Consider the following 26,830-nt stretch of genomic DNA (forward strand, 5'->3'; position numbering starts at 1 on the left):
AATGCATGTTGTCTGTATAAATTATAAACCATGAAAGGATTTTACTGTCTGCTGCTAAAAAAAAAAATGTGACCGGATGGAGCACCCACAGCGCGGGGGACGAGGAGGAGAGAGATGGTTGGCGTTTCTGGGGTGGAAGTGGTCATGTCTTCTGGGTCAGTTAAGGTTTACTGGAGATGCCGTTATCCACACTCCGGCGGCTCGCTTCCTGGGCTGAGCTTTTCATCCATTAGAATGAATGAGAAGAAGAAGAAAAAAAAGACAATGTGTGTTTGAAATGGAATGACCCAGAGGCGGCACAGTTCAGACAATGCATTTTTTTCTTAGCATGTCATTATTGGAGTACATGCATGTCTACTTCTTTACCTCTCAGATGTGGTTGCTGCAGTGAATCGGCGGTCTCCTTTTTGCATTTCTTAACCTCACGTGTCAGTCATTCATACCACTTACTGTCACTGAATAGTCCCATTCCAGGTGTAGCACGGCCACACCGAGAAGGTTCCTGGTTTGATTTTTGGATTGTGTGAGTTTTTTTTTTACTTGAATGACAGCTCAAACCAAGACTTAGAAGTATTACCCTTTTAGTTTGACCATTTTGGCATTTTTCTATCCTCCACGCTGTTTTCTGCTGCGGCGTGGCGGTGTGAGAACCAGCGCAGTGCTTGTTTTTTTTGCCTTAGTTTCAGGAAAAGCTCTTAAGCTGACATCTTAAGCTCATTTACAAACGGCGCCTGGGTCACTCTGGAAACTTTGGGGACCTGACACTGACACTAGTCTCCAATAGTGCTGAGGCTGCAGACCTGTTGGCTGGCGCGCTCCGCAGCACCTGCCAATATCGATGCTTTAAGTGTAGCATTCCTGCAGATGGAGTGCAGGCTATAGGTGGGGGAGGACACTTTTTTTTGAGGAAAATCTCCAGCAGACGCAGATACGGTTCAATAAGCTGAGAAGTGAGAAGTTGTTGAACGGTGATAGTGAAAGTGCTGACTTGTTCTGACATTAAACAGGCCTGGGCTTGTATCGTGATCAATGTGGCATACTAAACCTGACAAGGCATAAACTGGTGACATGATATACCGCGTGTTTTCGTACACAAGGCAACTCGAGGCACACCAAAGCATCCAGCTAAACCTGAAGCATTACAAACAGATGAACTGCTGTAACGTCATGAGTATTGACTGACTCAGTACCATGCTATTTCAGAAGCAACGATGACAACGTAAATGTGATGCAATCTCGGTTTGACATAGGGATTATTTTCCTATTTATTTACTATAGTTCGTGTGACCTGTCATTCAAATCTTGTCAGTGTGTCTGTCAATAGTTCTCGGTGAAATGTGTTCAGACGCTCACGTAAACAAAACCATTTCTGGGCCCGGGTGTCACCGCTGCACAGTGTTTAGTGCATTCCGCCAGCCGCCCGAGGACACGCCCTCTCCGAGTGTCACAGAAGAAGAATGCTTTTGACTGATAATGTCTTCAAATGTCAGGGCAGCACTACAGCACCTCATCTGTCCCCATTGTTGCTGGTGCCTGTGACATACCTTTTGTTGATGCAGGCCTACACAATATCCTCTGTTACGGATCATACGTAGCTTGAGACCAGTGACTATAATTGATCTCATGTGTTAGTTCCCTCAAGTCAGGGAATTGACTATTTACTTCAAAAGGCTGTAGAATACAACCATTAAAATTGTCCTTTCATTTTCTATATTACATTTCTTAATTGTATTGATTGATTTTAAATAGAAGCAATGCAATGTCAAAGGGGGGTGGCTAGCTTCACTTAAATAACAAAGAGATGGGCATTTGACAAGAAGAAGAAAGTGTGAGATGAGTGTAAATGGTGAGTGAAATAAATGAACCCATTGGAGATGTAAATGCCTGTTCTGGGCATTATGCAAAGAGAAGCATTCAGTGACAACAGGCTTGAGTTGAATTTATGTCAACGTGTCAGTCTGGGTTAGTGCACATGTGACCATCCACGCATGGCTGACTGCAGACGCTGGAGACAAGGACTGACCAAAGCAAAGTGAGGCCATAGTGACCACAGGGGATAGTTTGTCTGTGTGCGATGCGTAAATACTAAAGTGGAGTTAAATGACAGCATAAGAAGCAGGGCACAAGTCTTAGTTTATAGTTTTGAAGATGCATCTCAACAACAATTTATCATACTGTAATGTGGAAGCATCATCGCAGGTGTAGGAGCATACAGCAAACCATTCAAGTTGGTGGCTAAGCTTATGGTGTGTGTTCATTCCACGTGCAGGAAACCCACTCCACTCAGACCTGGGAAGAACATGCTCTCAGAAAGGCCCCATACAATCTCCAATAAAGTTCCTATTTCTAATGCAACAAATGAGACCAGCCTCCATTTTAGATTGTTAGGAGAACAAGACAGAAAGTTATGTCTCGGCTTGTTGTTTTGGATGAGTTTCAGGGTGTGTTCAGAGGTGGAACCATAAGAACTCCAACTATCTTCAGGCAAAACCCTGTTTGCCTATTCTTGATTGTTAAATGTTCAATCCACCCACAGAGGTTAAGCCTGGTCCCCACACATTTTGCAAGTGAGATCATTTGATTTGTAGAGACCCCAGATGTTAAAACCCGAAGCCTCTTTAGATCTAGCCTAAGTTACCGGCGACACAGCAATTTGTATAAATCTTTTCAACAATGGAGTGAGAAACAAACTGGCGTGACCAATAGGACATTCTCTTTGGTTAATTGTTAAGCAACCTCTTTGAACCTTGTGTGCAGGAAACTTATTGCAGCACTCATTTTAGCTCGACCTCAGCTGTTGTGTAATCAATAAAAAGGTCGTTTTGAGAGTCCCTTGTATCTAACTGTGGTCTGTGCAGGTTTCGTGGTGATTATGCCTTACTTTGTGAAGGTTTGAATCATTCATTGAGCGCTGCACGGCGGCCCCTCGTAACAGTTTAGGACCTAAAAATAACCGCCCCAGCAGAGAGCGATTGCAATTTCAAACCGCTATTTTCATTTGACGTCTCACTATTGAAATTATGCACAACTGCTTACGAGAACTCATATTCATGTACAACAATGTGGTAACATGTTCTGACAATGGGATGCAACTAAAGGAGTTATTATTTGTTAAAGGGATATTTCAGGATTTTTGACATAGGCCTCAGTTCCTAGTTGTCCAGAGTGTTGCTGATTCCTGTATATTTATATATATTTTTAAATCAGTGCAGTCCTCATATTTGCAGAGTTTAGTGGTGCTAGGCTAGTGCTAGGCTAGCGCATGTCTATGGTAACTAGTAGCCTGCATTATAAACAGTCTGACCCAAGCACAGTGCACCTGAGGCAAATCACTTATAACACGAGACTACTCATATAAATGTCTGTGTTGACTGAATCATTTTTGAAATATATCCATTTTGCATTTAAAATAACTTCTATTTGAGCTGCATCATAGCCGTAACAGCCTCTTTAACAAGAGGCTATTATCAACTTTGGGCAATGCTCTCACTTACAGGCTCGTATGTAGTTTACTTGTTCGTTTTGACGGCAACAGTAAGAAAAAAAAAACTCTATTGAGACTGATTTTGTACGGTAGGGTTACATTGGTTAAATGTATGTTCTTAGAGGAAGGCAAGTCCGCAAACAACAACGAAAAACATATCACTAATAACCCTGTACATTAGATGAGTTAAAATCTACAGGATCCTTGAATTAGCGTAGCAGTTCTTATTTCAGTATGCTCTCAAATGCAAACGGGCCTTTGCACAATTGGCTTTAGATATTTTTTGCCCAAATTGTTCATCCCTAATATTGACTCAGTATTCAACAGGCTTTTCATCCTTTTAACATCTTTTCAAGTTGTGTGTTCTTGTTGTTTACCAAGTATTTAGCTGCAGAGAAAGTTGCCCTGGTGTGTTGACTGGCTCTGCTCAACAGACCGACTGCTGTGAGTGTCAGAGCACAGGCCTCCAGAGAGGAGTATCCAAGCAGCGGGACAAACTATGGGGACCACAAGGGTGCTCTTCCAAAACACAGTCAACACATATTGACTCTGCTGTTTACTTTCAATTATTCTCATTCACAATATTGGAGGTTACACTTGAAGCATTTTGTATAGTCTTGACAAAATGCAAGGATTTAATCCTCTAAGCCCATAATGTCCCTTGCTGCACAAATAACTTCTGCATTATAGAATTGAGCTGCACTCATTTCACATTATGTCCCAAAGTCTAGGTTGCGTTTTCAAATCCTTTATCTTTGCAGAAATGGCATTTAGCACAAAACAATAGGTCTGTTCTCTCACGGGGCCGTCTTCTCCATTGATACAGGCCTCTCTCGGCACAGCAATAATAACATGCATGGCTGAAACAGTATGTCATAATGGAGCTTCAGAGAGGGCTTTGTACTTCCTACCATGTGACATCAAGACCAGACGTCAGCTGTGCATATACTATCTTTTTTTTCATTTTCTCATCTTTATAAAACAATCTATCAATTATTCACGGCAAACTCCATTCACATTCACACGTCCTTTTAAGCCCCCCCCTCTAAACCACATTAGTTGTGAAGTTTCTTGTTGAGCTTACTGTGATATGAGTTTCAAGTGTCATTTTTCACTCTTTTAATATGAACATTAAAAATTACATGTTTAGTTTTCTTTAAAGATGTCTTGGACACCCACATGCCTGTTATTTATATTCCCTAAGTCTTATTATTCATAAAACAAATTCTCATGACATATTCATCTAAATTTAGGAAGCTACGACATGTGTTGACTTCTCACAACAGAGGATATTTGAACAACGGGATATTTGAACAGAATTAAGCTTTCCTTTTATTTGAGAGTAACTTTCAGATGAAGAGTCTTAGAGTCAGCACAATGCATTTTGAAGAGCTGACCTATTTTCAATTTTCCATGCTGTCTGCTGCAATCATCAGACATGCATCTCTAGCGCACGTGAGCCTCCCCAGCATTAAGACCCCCCCACGACCCCTTCACTGCTCACACAGCAGACTAAATACACTCTGACATTCACTTTTATCTAATTACTCTGACTTTGTTTCCTTTATTAGTGCTCGCATGTTTGTATGCATGACGTGCTATGCTTTTGTGCAACTTGCAGCTTCAAGACCCGATGCAATGTCTGGCATGCAGACAAATGAGTGTATTCATACTTCACAAGTAGCTTGTAAAATGTAAACATTGTGCCAATGGCCCAGCAGGGGTCCGGGGAAGTTTTGTTTGCCTTCAGTTGTTTTGCAAAAATAAATGAGGCTGAATATTTGCCTGAATAGAATTACCATAGGGTATAACAAAGCTAGTTAAAGTCTTGTTAGAAGTCCAATATTTTGTCTTTTTTGCCTGTTGAAATTCATAATAAGAAGTACAGCTATCGAAATAAGCCTGGAGATGTTTTATGTTTGGGATTTGGAACACAGAGAACATGCACGACTTAAGTGATCAGCCTATCAGAGGATTACAAACTTGCATGAATATAAATGAAATACTGCTCTATGTTTTCAATTCTGATGACAGTAGTGTTAACTGGCTCTCCTTGCTCCTCAGAGATCCGTAACCAGTTGGTGGAGCAGTTCCGTTGTCTGGAGCAGCAGAGCGAGTCACGGCTGCAGCTGCTGCAGGACCTACAGGACTTTTTCAGACGGAAGGCCGAGCTGCAGCTGGAGTACTCTCGAGGACTGGACAAACTTGCTGAGAGATACTCCTCTAAGATACGCACCTCAAGGGAGCACCAGCACTTCAAGTCAGTACTCCTCAAACTATTTCTATTGCTATTTATTGCTGATAGAGATCAAGGAATTGACATTAAGCAATCAGCACACATCAAGATACATTGAAGAAGAAGTGCCCAGAGAGCCTGGGGGTTAAAGCTGCTGCACATCACACTGGGCATTTCCCGCTCTTTCCACTCTTCACCCCTTTCATCTTGCACTGTCCTGTCAAATAAAGTCTGCAGGACATAAATGTAGTGCCGACTATTTCAATCCTTTACTGGGTCTTTCAAAGGATAAAGTACCTCAAAACACTTTCCATAATTTTTAAGCCAATCTCATGCTCACATACATTATCATCTTAAATCTTGATCTACTGCCTGTTATGTCTAAATGAGGGGTCTGATTAAATGTTTCCAGTGTCACACAATGACACATTAGTAATGGCTAAACAGTGCTCCAGTTGGAGTCAGACTGACAAATAGACACTAAACACAGAGATGCAGCCAGGCTAAGACTGTGTCCTGAGGGGCTTGTGTTTCCCCAACTAGGTCACTATACCACCCCCCCTTTTACTTTTAATGTGTCTGTCATGTCTGCTGTCCAACAGCTACACGTAAGGCCACTGTCTCAAAAGTCTTATTCTCTCTCTGAAAATACTTCAGACTGGAGTAAACAAAGCATTTGATCCAGATAGACTCAGATTATTGTGGTAGCGTGAGGGAGATGCATGTACAAGGCGCAACCCCCTCAGCAATCCGAGGTATTACTGCTTGGATGCTCTGACCAGCCTTCAGCTTGATTTGACTTTTAGATCATGCACTTCTGCACTGCAGATCTCCATACAGTTGACTGGGAGGGTCAGATCTAGAGCTGAACAAAGTAATGTTGATTTATTGTTTTCGGTATAGTATATATTGTCTGTTTTCCCTCTGTCGCATTGCCTGATCAGGACTGGGCTCAAATAACAGGACCAATGTCTTCACTGTATTGAACATATTGTGTTGAAATGGCTGTGTGCTCCAGCCACTTGGACACTGATAAGTGAGGCATTATTAGCTAGAGGGTAGACCCAAGAAAGCCGGCCACATTTTCTGTCTTCACTGTGGTGTCCTAGATTCATCCGCGTCGGTTTAAATGCTCATCACTGAATCTGTCAGTCAGGTCCGTCTCATGACCTCCCTATAATGAACCAGACCCAGTCAATAATAACTTCACACAGACTACTCACATCCTTAAGAGTGATGTGAAATGTGCTACATAAAAAGGAAGCTCGTACCTCAATGGAAACTTTGATTGGTGTGGTTAAAGCCTGGCTGCACTGGCAGGATGTGACATTTTATGCATGCATTTTAAGATAACTGTACATCCTAATGTACAATGGCAGAAGATACAAGGTCCCACTAGCAAATAAAACCACATTCAAAAATCATTCATCCCATCTGCAAAAATAACCATGAACAAGCAGCATCAACATAAAGCAGCCTATATTTGTATGTATTTGCATTGTTTTTTTTTGTTTTTTTTTCTTTAAATGATTGAATGCCTTTTAAACCATGTCAAAGATGAATTTCTGCCTCTATTGGGACAGACATCTCTTATCTCTTATGTTATCTTATCTAATAATAAAGCTAAATAAACATAGGCATAAGAAGTAATGCATGTCTTTTTAATACGTGTCTCAATTTTTGTATTCTTATGTTTTTAGATGTTTCTTAAAGTTCTTATTACAGCTGCTCCACGCTGCTTCAAACCACAACAAAGTACCTCCAGGTTGCAGTTTTGCCTGGTCTGAGTAATTTCATCTTCACCGCCCTTTGACCCACTTATCAGACATGTCTAAAAACATGAGTGTCGTCTTTCATTATAACTCAGGAAGTGTTATTTTACCCAATCTGTTTGTTTCCTTGCAAAGCTTTTTTGTATGAGGTTGCCACAACCCCATACACACGGTAGATAGTTGAATATTAGCTGATTCCCTGTTTTGATTTCTGCAACACGCACAGTAGATTACTGAGCAAAAGTGTGGCCTTTCCTTGTAAGCTTCACCTCAACAGCTTTGAAAACTTGATCAAAACTAGACGACACATTTTCGTCAAGGAAAAACTACACCGTGCCCACACAAGGTCAGAACAGAGCGTACTATTGTGCCAGGTCCTAAACCTGGGAAACTTGAAGAGCTTAAATTTCAAACGGGACTAGAGTAAATCCTTTGCCAAATCATGTTTTTGTTTTATTGAAAGGATCCTCATTAGCGCAGCCAAACAGTCGCTATTTCTGGGGTCCAAATGAAATAAACAAATGACTGAACAAAGAAACAAAAGTAAAACAAATAATTAAATCTTCGAAAAATAAAAATAAAGATATTTTGTTGTAGTCAAAATAATTGAAATATAATATAGCTTATAATATAGCTTTATGAAGATGATTGGATCTTGATACAGTTTAGTTAATTAAGTTGTATTTTTTCTGATGATGAAGAACTATTTATCACAGTAAAGTTTTCAAGAGCTCAATTCCCCAGGCCCAGCGCTCCGCAGATGCAATTAGCAAAGCCGTTCAAGTCTTGATCCAAGCATTAGCAGTGTGTAATTAATGGTCTTTTGAGTGAATAATAACAGGCTCGCTTTGCTCTCCAGCAGAAAAGACCAGCACCTCGTCTCCACAGTGAACTGCTGGTACTTGGTTTTGGAGCAGACGCGGAGGGAGAGCCGGGACCACGCCACTCTCAGCGACATCTACAACAACAACGTGATTGTTCGTCTCGCTCACATCGGAGAGGATGTCATCAGACTCTTCAAAAAGGTCAGGGCTGTGCATGAGCGGGACAATTAGTAACTCGTATGAACTGAAGAGCCACAACGGGCACAGTGGAAAACGTGACCAGGCTAAAAGCAGACGGAGGGAAAACGCGTAATATCAAAATCATGACCTCAAACGTTTTCAACATCCAAGTCATCAAGTGAAGAAGTACAAAACCTTAATGTTAAAATCTTTGTCATAAACTTAAACAAAATGTTGTCATGGTCATGGGTCTTAGGAGCTACCTTGTTCCCTTCCCATGTAGCTCCCCAATACGCTTTCTGCCATTCTCCATAAGCCTGATGACGGATGATTACAGCTGAGTAGTGGGCATCTCGTATGTCCCATTCATTGATTAAAAAAAATGCTGCTGGTTTAAAGCAGAACTAAGTAACTCATGCCCCTAGAGGCCATGAGCCCCACTGCAGGTGACGTAGCACGTTGCGTTTTTTTTTACACATTAATTATCTGTGAGAGTAAATATTATGCTGACAGAAGGGGAGCGAGGGATATTGTACATCCAATTACACAATGGAGATAGTTTTTTTCACTCAAACGTGGCTGTAAATAATGCTAAAGTGGTGCTAGCCCGCAGTTAGCTTATTAGTGTGTATTGCGCCTCCGACCCGGTGCAGGGGGTAACACTTGTATTGCCCCCAGAGGGACTACGAAGAGGATTTATGACTGTAAACAAGTTACTTTGTTCTTCTTTAATCAAACGAGTGGATTATGACTACTATAAATCAATCTGCAAAGCTATTATACAGTACCCGCATTCAGGCGCCTATCATTTTGCATGGACCTGCTTCAGTGACAATTACATTTAAATTGATCTCCACCTCAATTTTTCTACAGTTCACTCACTTGACTCACGTCCACTCACTGCTACATCCAGTGTGACAAAAGCCTTGTTATTTACGGTTGTATTTTCACTTCTGCTGAAAGGCCACAAGCCCCACATAGCGCTCATGATTTAAAGCGCCGATGAAGTCTTTGCCTTTGGGATGTTAGATCACAATCATTTGACAGTAGTAGGACTTTCCAATGATTTATGCCCTAGAGAAGCACTGGAAGGGTCTGCCCTGATGAGAGCAGTGAGTGAGTGGGAGCACAAAGAGGACGACTACAAACCAGGGCTGGACATTAACGCTCATACAGCGTTCAAACACTGGTAGATTTCCATTTAGGCAAAAAAACGTATACATTTTACATATCCATGGGTCCAAAATAATGAAATATGAAGAACAGAGGTTATATTTTGATCGAGGTTTTCTTTTTATCTTTTTTTCTGTGTCATCAATTATCAATTATCATGATCATATTGACAAATGTATAGGAAAACATCATGTGAAAATATACGTTCACAGTACTCAACACAACTCTGGTCAGTAAAAACAATATCAGCTAATAATTATTTCAAAAGGACTAACCAATTTGACTACAGGGTAATGTAAAAGCCTTGCTATCGACCTAAAGTCTGCTTATGGGCAGAAGTGACAGTGATACAGTAAAGTAGTTGTGCTGTCACATTCACACCACTGCAGAGCTAATGCTTTACAGATGTGGAGGAGGAATGAGCCAGTCCTGGAGACTGTCAAAGTCAGAATGTGCTTATTGTGCTAAACGTGGAATTCCTGTCACACACACCACAGAATGCTTGGTTGCTGTTTTGACAAGTGGTCCCTTGGATATGACAAAAAGCAGAATTGATTGGGTTAAACGTGGCTGTGTGCTGTCTCCATAGGATTTTTGAGAGCCACACTTCACCAGGCCCTAAGCCTCGTCCCGGGACATGTCCGATTCATCATAGGCTCTTAGCTCAAGTAACAGAGCCGGAGCATGGACACGAGCTCCAAATGTGCCGCAGTTACCGCTCCTGTCTGTGCTATTTTTGTCCAGGACTGTGAGCACTTTGGGCATTGTATTAGGTCTCCTCTGGTGCAGGCCATGATAACATTTACTGAGCACTAACAGGACTCGCTTTCACAACTGTCATCTAGCTTTCATGTTTTAGGTCTTCAAAGTTTTGTTTTTGTTAATTGGTAAGGAAATGTTCTTTACTCATTAGACTTATTACATGGATAGATAGTGTGACTATTGCAAAAATAGTATGATCAAATCTAACTCTAAAAATGTATTTATTACCCAAATCTGCCATGAGTTTATTGTCACACCAATTGTATTGTATGAGTACAGCATACGTTGCATATTCATTTTAATTTGCTATAACAATCTGGTCACAAGACACTAGGATTTCCTTGGAAATGTAATAATAGAAAACTCTTTGTTTTCAGAGCAAAGACATCGGAGTCCAGATGCACGAAGAACTAGTCAAAGTCACCAATGAACTCTACACTGTGAGTTAACCTGTATCAATGTCCTTTCTGTTTTCTACATCTTTGTATTTTATCCTTCCCCTGTTTAAATCGGTTCAGCCCTGCGGCTGTAACCTCTGCCACAGTCGCTGCCCTGACTGTGTGCTCTGGAGAAAGGCCTTATCAGCTCTGCACTCACGAACAGGTCTCTTCTTTCTTGTTCCCGGGGTCATGGAAGGAGAAAATTAGCATTCTTCCTCCCACTGTGCCTTTCCACATGAGTTGAAGGATAGCGCGCTCTTGCCGCGCTCAGGGCAGTGTCAGCAGTCTGTGTGCTGTAGGTGCGCTCTGCTCTCAGTAAACATGAGCGGCTGTGATGTCCGCGGCTAATGTAGCATGTAACCAGCCCCATCAGTGTGTGTTAATGGGGGAGCATGTCACAAGGTGCATTTGTGAAGGAGATTTAATGGGCAGACGCTGTGCATTTACGCACTGCAAGTGTTTTATAATAAAGGTATGGTTGTGCTGGAGCCGTCCTGGTTCACAAAAGACTTGTCTTGTTGGCGTTTCAATGTCCACTACTAATAATGTCCCCTACTATTAATGTAAGAATGTGGATAAAAAGAAACTTTGATTATCTAGACATTTCTTGGGCTGAGAATCGCAGGATACACAGGATGATGTTGATTGCAGTTGTTGATAAAAGGTGGGATTTGCCCTGCTTTAGGTCTGTGGCTCAAATTCAAATCAAAAATTCAAATCATCTTGTATTTAATTATTTGTCAGGAATGATTGTAAAGTAACATGCCGTAGGTTTGCCTTGTGTTGTTTCTATTTTGCTTTTAAGAGACCGAACGCACAGTGAATCACAATTAGAGGTTTTCATATGATACTTGCATGGCCGAGGCCAGTCCAGAGTTATCCATCCGTGTAACATTATACTGCACTTTACTGTTCTCCCACTATTGATTTTTCCTCACTCCGCCTCATGCATTATTTATCATCTTCAGCTCTCACACAAGCTGCGAAGAAATAGCAGCAGACTGTTAAAATCCACTCTATATAAGATTATGTAACGTTTGAATTAATGTAATCATTCCCCTATGTCGTTTTAAGTTAGTTTGACCGTTGAAGTAGTCTGTCGAAAAAGTCAATACATTTTTGTGGAATTTAAAAATAAAAACGCAATAATATATGCCTTAAGTGGAAGGCCGCTCATGGGTAAGGTACCTAATTCAAAGATTATTCTGTTGTTGTTTCATTCATTTATAAAAGGTAAGGTTAGGAGTAAGTGTAGTTTTAGTAGCAGTAGCATGTCTTTTTCTTTTTGCTGTGATTATTAAATAGAAAGGTAGACTTTTTCAATTGTATTTCTTGTCTAACTAACAATTACCAACCAACATTTACTTGGTATAAAAGCAGTTTCATTCTGGTGCTGAGTTTGTGTATAAATCACAATGCAGCACAACCCTATTGTCTATTTTTGCTCATAATCTTTCCTCTCATTGATCTCGCTGTCCTTTTCTTTACATCAGTGTCTCACGCTGTTGCTAGGAGACAAGAAGTTAAAGGAAGACGATTTTTGGCCGGTGGATTTTGTTTCGACTTTATATATTGGATTGCGATGCTATCAATTAGACAATTATGCTGGGGAATCAAGGCTGTCAATCAATGAACTTCGATGTTATTGGAATGGAATCTTATTTGCATAGCGTTTTCCACACAACACATGCTGTTCCCACAGGTCCCTAAAGCACTTCTGTTATACATGCGCAGGTGTGCTCTCTCGGATTGCACAAAGAACTGCATGCAAGGGTTCACCAAGTTATTCTGCCAAGATACAAGTGTGTGCAAGTGTGAATTTCTAGTCCCGACTTGGATACTAACCTGTTAAACCTCCACACAGGTGATGAAGACCTACCACATGTATCACACGGAGAGTCTGAGCGCAGAGAACAAGCTCAAGGAGGCGGAGAAACAGGAGGAGAAGCACATCAGCAAATGCAACGACACTGGTCTGCTGCGCTATGGACACGACGACCGGCCGCAGAGACGCAGCTCTGTCAAGAAGATGGAGAAGATGAAGGAGAAGGTGAGGAGCGCTCGGAGAGTTGGAGACGCTTAATGCACTAAAGGCTTTTCCTTTTCGCAGTATGTGCCATAATGCCGTATGGGTTCGATTGCAAAATGTAATTGCGTAAATGTGTTGACGCATTCTTTCAGCACATTACGATCCACTTTACGTCTTCCACTGATGGCACTCTGTCTTATCTTCCTCCCCAGAGACAAGCCAAGTACTCGGAGAACAAGCTAAAATGCACAAAAGCTCGCAACGACTATCTGCTCAACCTCACAGCGACCAACGCCCTGGTGGCCAAATACTACATTCACGATGTGTCAGACATGATAGATGTAAGTGACATAGTCTATTATTAAAAAAGACTGATTGAAACTATAGCAACACGTATAAGTCGTGAGACGCCGAGGGTAGAAAAGGTTAAGTAAAGGCAGTAGCATTTAGAGAATAACTAAGTAGCTTGTATTACCCCCAGAGGGACTACGAAAAGGATTTATTAAGGTACTACAAGTGTTGATAGGGTTGGGGGGACTTTCATCTCCCCCTGGTGTCTCTGGCCCAGAAAACCACAATTGCAACTTTCCTGCCTCCAGGTAGTAGGCCCCAATACACACGAATGGAATCATGAAGAAGAAGCTAACAGGCTAACGGGCAAAGCTAACTGTGGGCTAACGCCACTTAAGCAGTATTTACAGCTAAGTTTGATTGTGTCTCTATTGTGTAATTGGATGTACAATATCTCTCTCTCCCTTTGTCTTTTCTGTCAGCATAGAATTTAGTCTCACGTACAATCAATGAGTAAAAAAATGCATCATGCTACGACACCTGCAGTGGCGCTTACGGCCTCGAGTTACTTAGTACTGCTTTAAAGCTAGACAACAGGCAGAGATAACTCAATTTAAGGCCACTACTTTGTCAAACTAGTTCTGAGCCAAACCTCTTTTCACAGCAACATGCACTACTATTGTGAGTTATGTCATGCATAGCAACAGCATGAGTGCATTGTTGTTGTTTGCTCTGACACTCGGTCAAAACTTTCAGAGTTCTGCTTAGATTGACAATGATGCACGTGCCTACGCTGTATGGAGGATGATAGATTTGTTTGTACCGGGGGCCTGGCTATCGGTGGTCATAAAGGGACGAACGTGGAGAGGCTGAGGGGGTCGATTGCTGAATCTTTGAGGAGAGAAACTGCATTTATTGAAATGGCTTTAGAGGTGGATGGTTCAGCACCAGTTTAGCAGTTGTAGTAGTAGTAGTAGTAGTTTATTTGGTCATTTGATTCCTTTCCTCCTTTATTTATTCCTCAGTTCAAGCAATGTACAGAAAAAACAACTTTATTGTACTCTATATAGTGAACTATCAAAGAGATTTTTTCCTATAAGTTAATGTTTTTTTCCCTCTGCAGTGTTGTGAATTAGGTTATCATCACAGCTTGGCTCGCACCTTGAGAACCTACCTATCTGCTGAGTACAGCTTAGAGACCTCCAGGCACGAAGGATTGGATCAATTGGAAGGAGCAGTGGACGCCATGGACATCAGGGGAGACAAGCTCAAGTTTATGGACATGCACAGCCAAATATTTTGCCCTCCTGCGCGGTTCGACTATCAGCCTCACATGGGAGATGAGGTGAGAGTGATGGAAAGAAAACTTTAAGATTTAAACTTTTTTAGCAGTAGTTAAGACATGAATATGATTTTAGTACCAGGCTGCTACATAATAGAATAAAAAGTATAGCATCATTAATAATCTGCGCACATGGGGGATGATTGTTATTCAAGGTGCTCTTGTCCTTCGCTGGCAGGTGTGTCAGGTGAGCGCACAGCAGCCAGTCCAAACTGAACTGCTGATGCGCTACCACCAGCTGCAGTCCCGCCTCGCCACGCTAAAGATAGAAAACGAAGAGGTAAGAAAAACATATGTGTGTATATGCCTAGACAACAACACAAACAGATGGGTGCACACTGGAAATAAATGTCCAAATATAAATGTGTTGACAGTGTATGCTTCATTCTTATACTAGGATATAGTTGATTTAGTTTGCATAATGTTCTCAAACATTAGGCGAGGTTTAGATAAATGGCATGTACAAAAAATTACATTTTATCAAAGATTGACCGTCAGTAAAGTGACTCTTCTTTGCATCTTCCAAAATGGCACAGACCGTTATATTGTAAAAACCTCAGTCATGTTATCATTTCATCAAATTTTTCTGCCAGGAAATTGCAGTCTGTCAAAACGTACACGGTGCGGAGCAAGAAGACAAATTGCAGATCCTTATCAGTTGATGTTGGATAGTCTTAGAGGTTTCATTATTGCTTTGACAAAGAGATTACCCTGTATAGAAACATCCATCTATAATTTTCCATAGGGGATGTACATTGCAATTATATAAAAAGAAAGAAAGCAACCATAGCAACCATCACTACACTTAACTAAAGGTTTGCTGCTTGAGATTGGCAGTTTACACCCTGGGCCCTGATCCCTCCAACATGTAACAGTAACCATGACGCCCTATGGGCTTGTCACTGCACATCTGTATTCATGTAGTGTTGTCGCTGGCTGCACAGACCCCTCAGCTCAGAGCCCAGGGGCCACTCAGGACCCTCTGACAGAGATTCTTCAAACGTGACCAGGGTGTGAGTGAAGGTCAGGCCTGGCTCTATGAATATGGAGATACGTACACAACACAGAGAGGGCACAGTGGAGAGATCCAACGTGGAGGTCCTCTGACTGTGCTTACCTTAATTTTCATGTTCCTCGTATCCAACGTGGCTCCATCAGCTTCCATATGTTATGGTTCTAAGGAAATCATAATGATGGCTGCGATTATATAGGTCGTTTAATGTCCAAAGTGATCTGAATCTTGATTATAAAACATAATACGCAGATAAATGCACTCGTAGCTTCGTGCCTGCCACATTGAAGTTGCTTAATTTTCCTTGTCACCACTTTTCAAACTAATTGCGCCGCTGTTAACGCCGCCTGTCTGTGCTGTGAAAATGCTCTATTGTGGTAGCATCTCCGTGTGATCATATGGCTTGTTTACACCCCACAGACATGTCCTCTTAATTTGCAGCATGTTTAAATGCTGTTTATAAATGCTGTCTTTGTGACTTGTGTGCGTCAGGTGAGGAAGACGCTGGATGCCACGCTGCAGACGCTTCAGGACATGCTCACTGTGGAAGACTTTGATGTTTCTGACGCCTTTCAGCACAGCCAGTCCACAGAGTCAGTCAAATCTGCATCCTCGGATTCCTACATGAGCAAAGCTAACATCGTCAAGAGACGCTCTAATCAACATGAGACTGAGGGCTTCTACTTTACTGTGAGTTTAAAGATATGCAGTGGTGGGAAACGCTATTACAACAATTAAGGCATTAGAGCAGTGGTTCTCAACCTGGGGGTCGGGACCCCAAGGGGGTCGCTAGACAAATTTAGGGGGTCGCCAGATCATGTAGATAAAATATTCATACTTTTTTAGCATATAATATTATATTTTATTGTCGCTTGTGTGTGCTATTTTACCAGAGTGCCATTATATGTTCGGTATTTGATTTGTTTTATGTTAGCCATTTGTTTTTTTCTTTGTTTTTTAAGAATTATGTAGGCTAATGATCCGATTCCTCACGGTGTGACCCGAGCGGGGGTCTCGAACCCCTTTAACTGTTATAATGGGGGTCGCGGCTCCAAAAGGTTGAGAACCACTGCATTAGAGGATGTATGAGAATATTTGCCAATGTTGAAGTGATACAATATTTACTGTTATCTTGTATGTTCTTGTGATTATTAAATGGAAATCAAAATGTCAGAAAGATTATAAGTTAGCTTTAAAGGTACAATCCTCATTTTTTCTTTCGTATTAGAGTGAAATGTGACGTACCATCTTGCAGTATATAGAGCTCTGTGAAATAAGAAACCACTGCACATTGTCTTGCTGTGAAGCGTGATTGGTCATCCCAAACCTGGAAATTGCACTGATGTGCTGTTAGCTGGCTAGTCATTATTGACATTACCCTGAGGGTAAAGCAGCGCTTCATATTTCATTTCTAATTGTGGAAATATATTAAGAGAAAGTGTAAAAATTGGAAGATCTGCCTGTTTTGTTGAAACTATTTTGATTACCAATGTAAATAAATACCAAGTGTAAATATCTGGAAACAACATTTTGCTTCTGATTTGCAGAAATACAAGGAGTACTTGAATGGCAGCAACCTAATCATCAAACTGCAGGCCAAGCATGACCTTTTGAAGCAGACTCTCGGGGAAGGTGAGCGTTACATAATACAAAGATGTGGAGGTCTGAGTCAAGTTCAGTGCTAGAGGTTAAAGTGATTACATTGGAAGCTCAAGCACTGGGGGGTCCAAGACATCTTCATTAGAGCCAGTAAATCCATGTAAACTCTACGGCATCAAATCTCAAGCTGTGGTGATACTCGGATACACTGTCATTTCACTTTAGAGATCTATTCCTGTTGTTGTCATTCTACAGCTCGTCAGGCTGAAATTATGATTACGGAGATCACCATGGCTGCATATTTCAGAACACACAAGGGGTCATTTATCAAGGCAGGTGCTAAATAGCAGGTGCAAGCTGGAAAATAAAATATGCAATTTTACCATTTGATGTTGCCTGTATTACAGCAGGACAACCCCAAATCTCAGATGTAAATAAGACAATGCTGCATAAGTAACAAATGCACAAATGTTGTTTTTAATAGTTCTAGTAGTAATAGTTTAATAGTTTTAGTAGCTGGTTAAGCCATGATTACCCATGATTACTGCTCAAGCGTCAAAAGTAAATTAGTAAAATTATTATTTGAAATCTATGCATTTACTATCATCTGAAGCCAAACAGCTCCTAATCCCTTTTTAAATAGTCATATTATTTATAGAGCATGTAAATAAGTGCACAGTCCATGTCATCATGCTGCCTATGTCCTCTGCTGCTTCTTAACTCCACTCAGAGTGCTGGCTTTTATCTGCGGATTACGTTTATTTGACGTAAAGTAAGCCCTTGCTACAAGCTACTTCACACATGACGTGATTTTCAAACAGGCATTTATGAGTCAGTGATCAAAGTGGGGCTCTCATTGCTCAACTTAACAGCAGCCAGAGAGACCCGGGCAGATCAGGAAATATCCACATTGTACTGAACTTACGCCCCATTGCCCCTGGAGACACTTCCCTTCGGGGATCTTAAATCGTCAGTGGCTATAATCAGTGATGTGTTGCTTGCAGAAATGTGGATTTTGATTAACTGTTTGGAATTTAGATGTGCCAAACAATAACAATTGTAACATACCCAGGAGCTTTATAACAACTGAGAGAAGACAAATCCATTGCAAGTTACATGCATGTCGGTAGAGGTCTCATCTTTTTATACATAATATAGAAATGTTATTGTGATGTTTGACCAATGGTGATTTTAAAGTATATAGTTCTCAAATTAGAGTTCATTATAATGTGTTTTTTACTATTGTTATGACTAATTTTACTCTATGGATATTCATTGCTAGTTTCATTACATTATCTTTGTACTATAAATTGGCTGTAAAGTAGCTACCCCAAGAAGTTGCATGTCCCTTCCTATCCTGATCATTGGGCATAAATTCCCCCTGACCTCCCCGGTTGCCCCTGGATACACTTCCCTCTGGGTCCGTTTCCCGGGCGACCACTGAATGACCGCTGCCTGGCTGCGAGTCAAACCCGCCATGCTGCTCGCCCCATTCACTCGCCTGAATAGGGGCCCGTTTTCTCATAACGCCCTTTCTGCCTCCATCTGCCAGCCCTCCACAGCTCTCAGCCGACAATCAACTCTTGTCAGAGAGCGGTTACTAATGCAGATCCTTTTTTCTTTTTTTTCTTACAGGGGAAAGGGCCGACTATGGAACCACAAGGTAAGACGCACAAGAACCAACATATCTGTGATGTACAGTATGCAAAACAGTTACTTCTGAAAAAAGCTAAGAATACATTTTTTACATAAAAGCATTTCTCATTTTAGTCCATTGATCTGTATTTGTGACCTTTGACCTGACGGTAAATAGTTAATGGTGATATAATTGTTTGCACCACTTAACCTCCCTGGCCTTTCAAAGAAGGCACTTTACTTCAATCAGCCATTCATTCACTATCAAAAGCCTTGAGTCACTGATGCATAGAAGGTGGAAGCAAAGAGGGTTAAGTGTCTTGCCCAAAGGCTAGTTGACGCATACCAAGGGTTTGACGTTAACTTTTCTGCACACTTGTCATTGTGGCTAGTTAATTTCTCAAAAGACTAGTCAGATTTGCGATAGACTAATCATTTTACAGGTAATTGGGACCATGGCCAATTCTGAAACACACTAAGTCAGACTATGAACCAAAACACTTGACTTTCAGGAGGGAAAATACTAAAGTTGAATGACAGTGTTTGAACACTTTCACGCAATCTTCATCGATATATATATATATATACGTGATGACCATATACCAACAGTCCAACTCACCCGTCTCCCCCCAGGCCCCCCACTCTCCCCCCTAAACCGCAGAGAATGAGGAAGTATAGACCACGCTCCGTTTTTTGCCGTAAGCTGTTTAACGGCAACATGGCGGCCTTCATCAAGGTACCAGCTCCTCTGTGCCTTCTGTCTCTGCGTGATCTCAGCTGCTTATGTGTCCTTAAAGGATCTTTCTCTGCCTTTGACCAAAAGACTGGCTCAAATGTGCACTGACCCCTTCCTGCTGCTTCCACTGTTTGTCCTATCGGGGGGAGGTGATGTTTTGGTGATGGTATGTTCCGTGCCTCTAGGTCTCAACAGTCCCACCCACCTCAAAACTGCTTTTCGAGGTCAAATTCTCATTCCAAATTTCAGGTTTCAAGGTGGGCAGGACTGTTGAACTCCAGTCCTATTTTGTCATAACTCATGACTCCGATATAGTTGTAAGATATTTCCATGCATTCAGGGGACACAAACTTTAGTGGCACCTCTTTTGTCATTTTTCGGTGTTGCATTGGCTCTGTCTCTTGTCTGTGAAGTCGATCTCTCTCACTAACCTGGTCTTGTTGTTGTTTCCTCTTGTCTTACTGCTGTGTGTGTCCAGGGGGAGGAGAAATCTCCGTGCCAGGAGTCAGGTATCTGTCTTTTAGTGGGCTTGGATTCTTTAGTACTATAACCTATGCTTACCCCTCTGCCACCATTCCTAGCGATTGTGTGTGTTTGCTAATAATATTTACAGCTTTTTCCTCATCTTCCACTGTCTGTCTTGATTAATTTGAAAGTGTTTTGGAATTGAATATGCTTTTAAAGGGCTTTGCTTCTATAATTATCAATGTTGTTTGTTACTCTAGGACTCTGGACAGCCTATACCAGTGGTTGTTGAGAGCTGTGTTCGGTACATCAATCTGTATGGTAGGTAACGGTTTGCTTTCTAGTTTGGTGCATCAACCATTGGTACTCATGTGTGTTGAATAATATGCAGTCTAATATGTAGCTAGCTTTTGTGTCCAAACCCACTATTTAAAGAAGAGCAACTTGATTACCTTGTAGATCCTTTTCGTAGTCCTTCTGGGGGTAGCACCATAGACCATAATACAAGTGTTGATGGGATGATTGGGGGGGTCGAATACACACTAATAGAAGCTAACAGGCTAAAGTTTGAGTGAAAATCTCTATTGTGTAATTGTGTTGTGGCACAATATACAATATCCCTCTCTCCCTTTGTCTTTTCTGTCAGTGTGGTATTTACTCTCACGGACAATTAATGAGTAAAAAAAAGCAACATGCTACGACACCTGCAGTAGCGCTTATGGCCTCTAGGGACATGAGTTACTTAGTTCCACTTTAAACTGCCTGCTTTTATTGCACTTTAAAGCAGTACTAAGTAACTTGTTTACCTTACTAAATCCTTTTCCCAGTCCTTCTTGGGGGTAATACAAGTGTTAATGGGATGATTGGGGGGTCTTTCATCTCCCCCTGGTGTCCCTGACCAAAAAACCACACTTGCAGCTTTCCTGCCTCCGGGTCGGAGGTGCAATACACACTAATTTTTTTTGTTTTTGTTTTTGTTTTTTTTCTTAAGAGGGAAATACAGGAAGTAAAGTCGTACATAGAATAGATCAAGACAGAATAAGGGATGACATATAGATTTAGACATTTACTGTGTTGTTATGTGGTATTTGCAGAATGCATTATGGGCTTTGATGGCTTTTTGATTAGCCACAGTTTTTATTGTTCTGAGATACTGATTGAGTTCGTTTATGAAATGAAGTCCATTTGGCTTTGTTTGTGCCCACTTAGTTTTATGAATATGATATTTGGCCAGGTGTATAATAGTTTGAACCAGAAGGGAAAGGGAATATTTGGATTATCGAAATAAAACATGATGTCACTCTCCCGGAGGCTGATCACATGGCCAGTTTTGTTCTGGATCAGTTGTTGTACGGTTTCTTCTTCAGCCTGAACAATACACACTAATGGAATTACAAAGAAGAAGCTAACAGGCTAACGGGCAAAGCTTAACACTTAAACAGTGTTTACAGCCAAGTTTGAGCAACAAGAAATATCTCCATTGTGTCATTTGGTTATGGCACAATGTACAATATCCCTCTCTCCCTTTGTCTTTTCTGTCAGCGTAGTATTTACTCTCACGGACAATTAATGAGTAAAAAAACACAACATGCTACGACACCTGCAGTGGTGCTTATGGCCTCTAGGGGCATGAGTTACTTAGTTCTGCTTTAAGTAGTCATGTTGGTTTGCTTTTTAGTAGTAGTAGTAGTAGTATAGTTTATTTGAGCAGTTAACATTTTCTCTTTCTCCAAAGTTTCACAATCATACAGTTAGGGAGTCGACTGAAGCAAAACGCCCCTTGTTTCATGATGTTACAGTTATACATTACTTTTACATTTACATCACATATAGAATACTCAGGAAGGATTGTTTGATTATCAGTTTCAAAACACAACTATGTATATGTTTGTGAGTTAGCTTAATTGTTAAATTTTTTACTTACTATCAAATCCAGTTCTCTTAAATATTGTGCATAAGTGGGCATTATCTCCTCTCTGATTAAAGCACTTAGCAGTAGCGTAACAAGCCTCTTTGAATCTGTGTTAATTATTGTAAAGATGTAAACAGGAATAATGAGCACATGGGGGGCATTTTTCACATGAACCATCATTACTAACGATGTGTATGTCACACTGAACATGTGCCTTTAATTATCTGAGACACCTCTCACCAGGGGGCGCTCTTAATCTTATAGACTCTGCTTCATTTATTTTTTACTATCTCGCACAGCTGTATAAGCACATAGAGAGCACTAGTCGACAACTCTGAATATTGTGCTGTAGTTAAAACCAAAGGGACTTCATTTAAGTACCCATTTAACATAAACATATAGCATCCCTCTGCAATTGTAGTTTTGTTTTATGAGTTTCAAACTAGCTTTTTTTCCATTTCCACAGGTCTACAACAACAAGGTATATTCAGAGTTCCTGGGTCCCAAATTGAAGTCAACGATATTAAAAACGCCTTTGAAAGAGGTGAGATGTCTCTGCAGCACTGTCTAGTTATATGCAGTAGTATTACCTTCTTTTGCATCCTTCCTACGTAGAAGTTAAATATTTGTATTGTCTATTGCAGCATGAACATTTATTATAATTTCAAAAGTAGTAATACAAATTAAATATATTTCCTAAAGTTCTGTTGAATTACCTCAACTTAAGTTCTTTAGGGTAGACGGGTTTACTGTTTGTAGGATCGTTCAAGAATCTTCCCCTGCCAGATTTGTCCATTAAAAGCAGCGTTTGTGTCAGCGAATGATTCATGAGAGTTCATCTTCACTATGTGCAGGAGAGGACCCGCTCATGGACGATCAGGCGGACCACGACATCAACTCTGTCGCCGGCGTGCTCAAGCTTTACTTCAGGGGTCTGGAGAATCCTCTTTTCCCCAAAGAGCGCTTCCTCGACCTCATCTACACCACCAGTGAGTCACTTAGAAGATAAACACGCTTTGTTTTACATCTGGCCTCCCTTTTGTTCATATTATTATTTGTCTTAATTTAGAGCTGGAATCTGGCGCAGAAAGAGCACGTCACCTCCAGCAGATTATTGGAACCCTTCAAAGACCTGTCATTATTGTCATTCGATATCTCTTTGCCTTTCTAAACCAGTAAGTAATACTTTATATTTCTTCACATTAGGGCACTGGTATTGTCTATGCCTTAACCTCTTAACCCCCACCTGAACAGAGCACATTTTCTCCAGTTTGGCTTTACCCAAAATCTAAAAGTTTAATAAAAAGAAAGCATCAAAATGGCGACGAAAAGGAGGAGGAAAACACACACAAAAAATATGACAAAAAAGAGGCAAAAGAGCGACAAAAACATGACAAAAACACAACAAAAAGTGATGAAAGCGTGACAATAAAGAGGCGAAACATGACAAAAACCCTACAACAGGGGTCACCAACCTTATTTCAGCTGAGGGCTACTTTAAGAGCAGTAAGTTGTTCGAGGGCTACCAGTTAAAAGCAAATCCTAAAGACTTAAACATACACTGTTCACTTATAGGATATTGAGCCCATATTATATTAAAATAGCTTTATTTTAAACTCATACTGAGTCACAAGAACCGAAATAACTGTAATTTTAAGAATTAGATTCAAGAAAATGAAGTGTTTTATACTTCAGAAAAAGTCCCAAGGGCTACTGGACATGCCCCAAAGGGCCCCTGGGTGCCCGCGGGCACCACGTTGGTGACCCCTGCCCTACAACAATGTGACAAAAAAGTTTGACACTTTTGTAGGTTGTTTTGTAGGTAGTTGAGAAGCTTTTAGATTTGGGTAAAGCCGAACTGGAGAAGATGCATTTGGTTAAGGCGAGGCATGTACGACTTTATATATCATGAATTACTGTTATGTGTTGTCAGTTGAGGCACTAATGAGATATAATTTTCAAATAGACAGAATGAACACACTGTGTCTATATTTAATTTTTTCTCGTAATTTTTTTCTGTGATTTTGTGAAAAAATCCAACAAAATGTCCTGTCGTTTATTATAGCCGTGTAAAGAGATGTCCACTGTCCCACACCTAAGCTTGATCTTCCCTATACTCCACTGAGAGCACCACTCCAATAATTTGACTTTAAACCGCGTTGTAAAAGGCTAGAGTTGTGGTAGACCTCACACACTGCTCTTGATGATGGAGGGGGAGCTGTGTCTATGCCATATCTTTATTCATATGGACTATATATGGACGTAGGTTGGAGCCAGGAGCGTGTCCTATTTGAACTGGTTGGCAAAGGGACTCTTTTTGACTGTAAAATATATATATGTCTTCCAAAGTTATATCAACTTTATATTGGAGCCTACAACCAGCTATAAACCTCACCACACGTTACTGCTTCATCACCCTCTTCTTCAACTTGCTAATTGTTGCCCTTGTGTTGCAGTCTGTCGCAGTACAGTGATGAGAACATGATGGACCCCTATAATCTGGCGATCTGCTTTGGTCCCACTCTGATGCCCATGCCAGATGAGCAGGACCCTGTCTCTTGCCAGGCTCATGTCAACGAAGTCATCAAAACTTTTATCATCCACCACGAGGCGATTTTCCCAACCCAGAGAGAGCTGGACGGGCCTATGTATGAGAAATGCATGGCTGGAGGGGAAGAGTACTGGTGAGGAAAGACACTCTATACATGGACAGTGTAAAAAAAAAAAAGTGTCATGAATTGTGTTTTTGCTACGGTCAGTGTCATGGGCTTGACTGAGTGATCAAGGCCAAAATGCACATCTGCTGAGGGCTAAGTTAAATTCATGGATAGAGGTCGACCAGTATGGGTTATTGGAAGGCCGATGCCAATTTTTGGGGATTTGACCAGCCAAAGCCGATGCGCACCGCCGTTTTTTAAAAATATTTCTTGTCTATAGTCCTGTGTATGATGCTTCTAAACTGTAAAATGTGACTGTGTTGATCTGTGATAGCAGAGGCTTCTTTACTAGAGGCAGGGGCTGATTTATCCAGGACAGTCATGTTCAGTAGGTACTTCAGAGGGAGGTGTTTGAAAGACAAAAATCAGCAGATTCCTAAACAAAAAGCTCAAAGTTTCTATCTCTTATGGCTCCGAAATTATAAGCAAAAGGCAACGTAAAATAAATAAAATATGATCCGAGCATCCAGGGTGTACAAACTTGTGACCGATATTCACCACGATGTTTCACAGCTCCCCTGAAGCCTAGGAAGTTGTGGTGGGGCTCATTTTAAGGTTCTGGCTGAGCTCTTTCCAATGCAAACGCTTTATCAACCTTTTATCAGCATTATATCGGCCAATAACTCATATTATAAATTTACCATATATTAGCCTGACCTCTACTCCCGGAGTGTGCGACAATAGGCTCCCCGTAACATCACACACCTCACGGTGCGTCCACATTATTAACATTTGGTTACAATAATTGTTATTCTATCTTTTCCCCTTTTAATATTCCCCAATCTTTTTGAAAAGTGAAATGAGTATTAACTTCTCAGTTTCTCCTGTTTACAGTGAAAGTCCCCACAGTGACGCGGGTGCTCTTGATGAAGTAGATAATGGTACTGGCCCTAACACAAGTGATGAGGGTAAGTCTCACTTTTGAGATCAAATAAACGTGTGTTTTCCAATTAATTTCTTTAATTGGCTTTTATATTGTTTGACAGAGTTGGAGCAGATTGAGGCCATAGCAAAATTTGACTATGTGGGCCGCAGTCCCAGAGAGCTGTCCTTCAAGAAGGGTGCATCTCTGTTACTGTATGTTCGAGCGTCTAACGACTGGTGGGAGGGGCGACACAACGGAGTGGACGGACTCATCCCACATCAGTACATTGTGGTGCAGGACATGTGAGTAATCTATGTCTACAGTGGTCGAATAGTAACACCTGGCTAGTGGTTACAGTAAAAATGGCATAAAGGCCGGCACACAGTTAAACATTGAAATGGTAAAAAAAAAAAAAAAAATCATAAATAGGCTTATATACTATAGAATTAATGTTTTTATTTAATAGAGTTTTGTTGGGATTGTTATAAACAGACTTTATTTTAGAGCTCAAACATATTTTATTTTGTACATGGAATGTTGGCTTGCTTTCCACACAATCTTTGCTTCTTAACTACTTACTACACAGACTGATGAAACATTTATGAGTTTTCTTAACTCATAAATGTTTCCACAAGAGCGGATGGCTCTTGTGGACAGACATAATAAATGTAATAACTGAATGCCTCAGGGACGATGCCTTCTCAGACGGGCTCCACAGGACAGACAGTGAGGCAAGCAGCGGGACTCACCATGAGGACAGAGCAGTATCCCGAGAGCACCAGGCTGAGCACACACCCGAGCGCCGCTTTGGACCGGCGCAGGGCAGGTACACTTTGCTACAACTTCATATTGTATTGTTGATTTTCTTTACGGCAAATGGTGGTTTTGCACAGTGGGATAAACCAATACTGATGTCAGAAAGGGCGTCAACACAATCTGTACAATAGTTAGTGTTTTAAAAGGGAATTGTCCACTGTGATAAGAGGTTTTACTTATATTCCTGGAGGGTGAGAGTGCGTTCAGATGGTGCTGCAGTTCCACGCCACAGGAACGGAGCAGATGGCCACAGTCCTCCTCGAGCAGAGCCTCCGAGAGTTCTGCCACGACCCTGCAGCCCCCAGAAAATGGCAGTGACCAGAGGTCCCATCGACAGCCCTGAGAAGCGGCGACTTACTACGTTTGGAAGCGCGGGCCACGTCAACCATCCCGATAGAAAGGCCTTCTGTGACAGCCACTCTCAACGTGCCTCCCCCAGCACCACGCGCCACGCCAGTCTGGGAGACCACAAGGCCCTGGAGGCTGAGGCTCTCGCTGAAGTGAGTCCTTTTCAGCTTAAACTCATTTTCATATTTCATT

The 26,830-nt window shown here is 41.2% G+C and overlaps 1 protein-coding gene across 2 annotated transcripts in view; it reads left to right on the plus strand.

Moving 5' to 3' along the window:
• The window catches only part of LOC306979307 (SLIT-ROBO Rho GTPase-activating protein 3-like), a 29,608-nt gene that overhangs the window by 1,169 nt on the left and 1,609 nt on the right, over positions 1-26,830 (plus strand). The window contains exons 2-21 of one of the 2 annotated variants that reach the window (XM_079578192.1): positions 5,549-5,744; positions 8,352-8,517; positions 10,809-10,871; positions 12,736-12,921; positions 13,113-13,241; positions 14,315-14,536; positions 14,712-14,813; positions 16,038-16,235; positions 17,093-17,177; positions 18,780-18,807; positions 19,994-20,024; positions 20,241-20,301; positions 22,359-22,436; positions 22,747-22,881; positions 22,962-23,067; positions 24,349-24,576; positions 25,444-25,517; positions 25,596-25,776; positions 26,163-26,300; positions 26,481-26,790. In XM_079578192.1, the coding sequence (XP_079434318.1) occupies positions 5,549-5,744; positions 8,352-8,517; positions 10,809-10,871; positions 12,736-12,921; positions 13,113-13,241; positions 14,315-14,536; positions 14,712-14,813; positions 16,038-16,235; positions 17,093-17,177; positions 18,780-18,807; positions 19,994-20,024; positions 20,241-20,301; positions 22,359-22,436; positions 22,747-22,881; positions 22,962-23,067; positions 24,349-24,576; positions 25,444-25,517; positions 25,596-25,776; positions 26,163-26,300; positions 26,481-26,790 (2,717 nt within the window). The remainder of the gene's footprint in view (positions 1-5,548; positions 5,745-8,351; positions 8,518-10,808; positions 10,872-12,735; positions 12,922-13,112; positions 13,242-14,314; positions 14,537-14,711; positions 14,814-16,037; positions 16,236-17,092; positions 17,178-18,779; positions 18,808-19,993; positions 20,025-20,240; positions 20,302-22,358; positions 22,437-22,746; positions 22,882-22,961; positions 23,068-24,348; positions 24,577-25,443; positions 25,518-25,595; positions 25,777-26,162; positions 26,301-26,480; positions 26,791-26,830) is intronic. The other variant, XM_079578193.1, reaches the window with a different exon arrangement.

This window comes from Gobius niger (assembly GCF_951799975.1).
Source record: "Gobius niger genome assembly, chromosome: 20".
Taxonomy (NCBI): domain Eukaryota; kingdom Metazoa; phylum Chordata; class Actinopteri; order Gobiiformes; family Gobiidae; genus Gobius; species Gobius niger.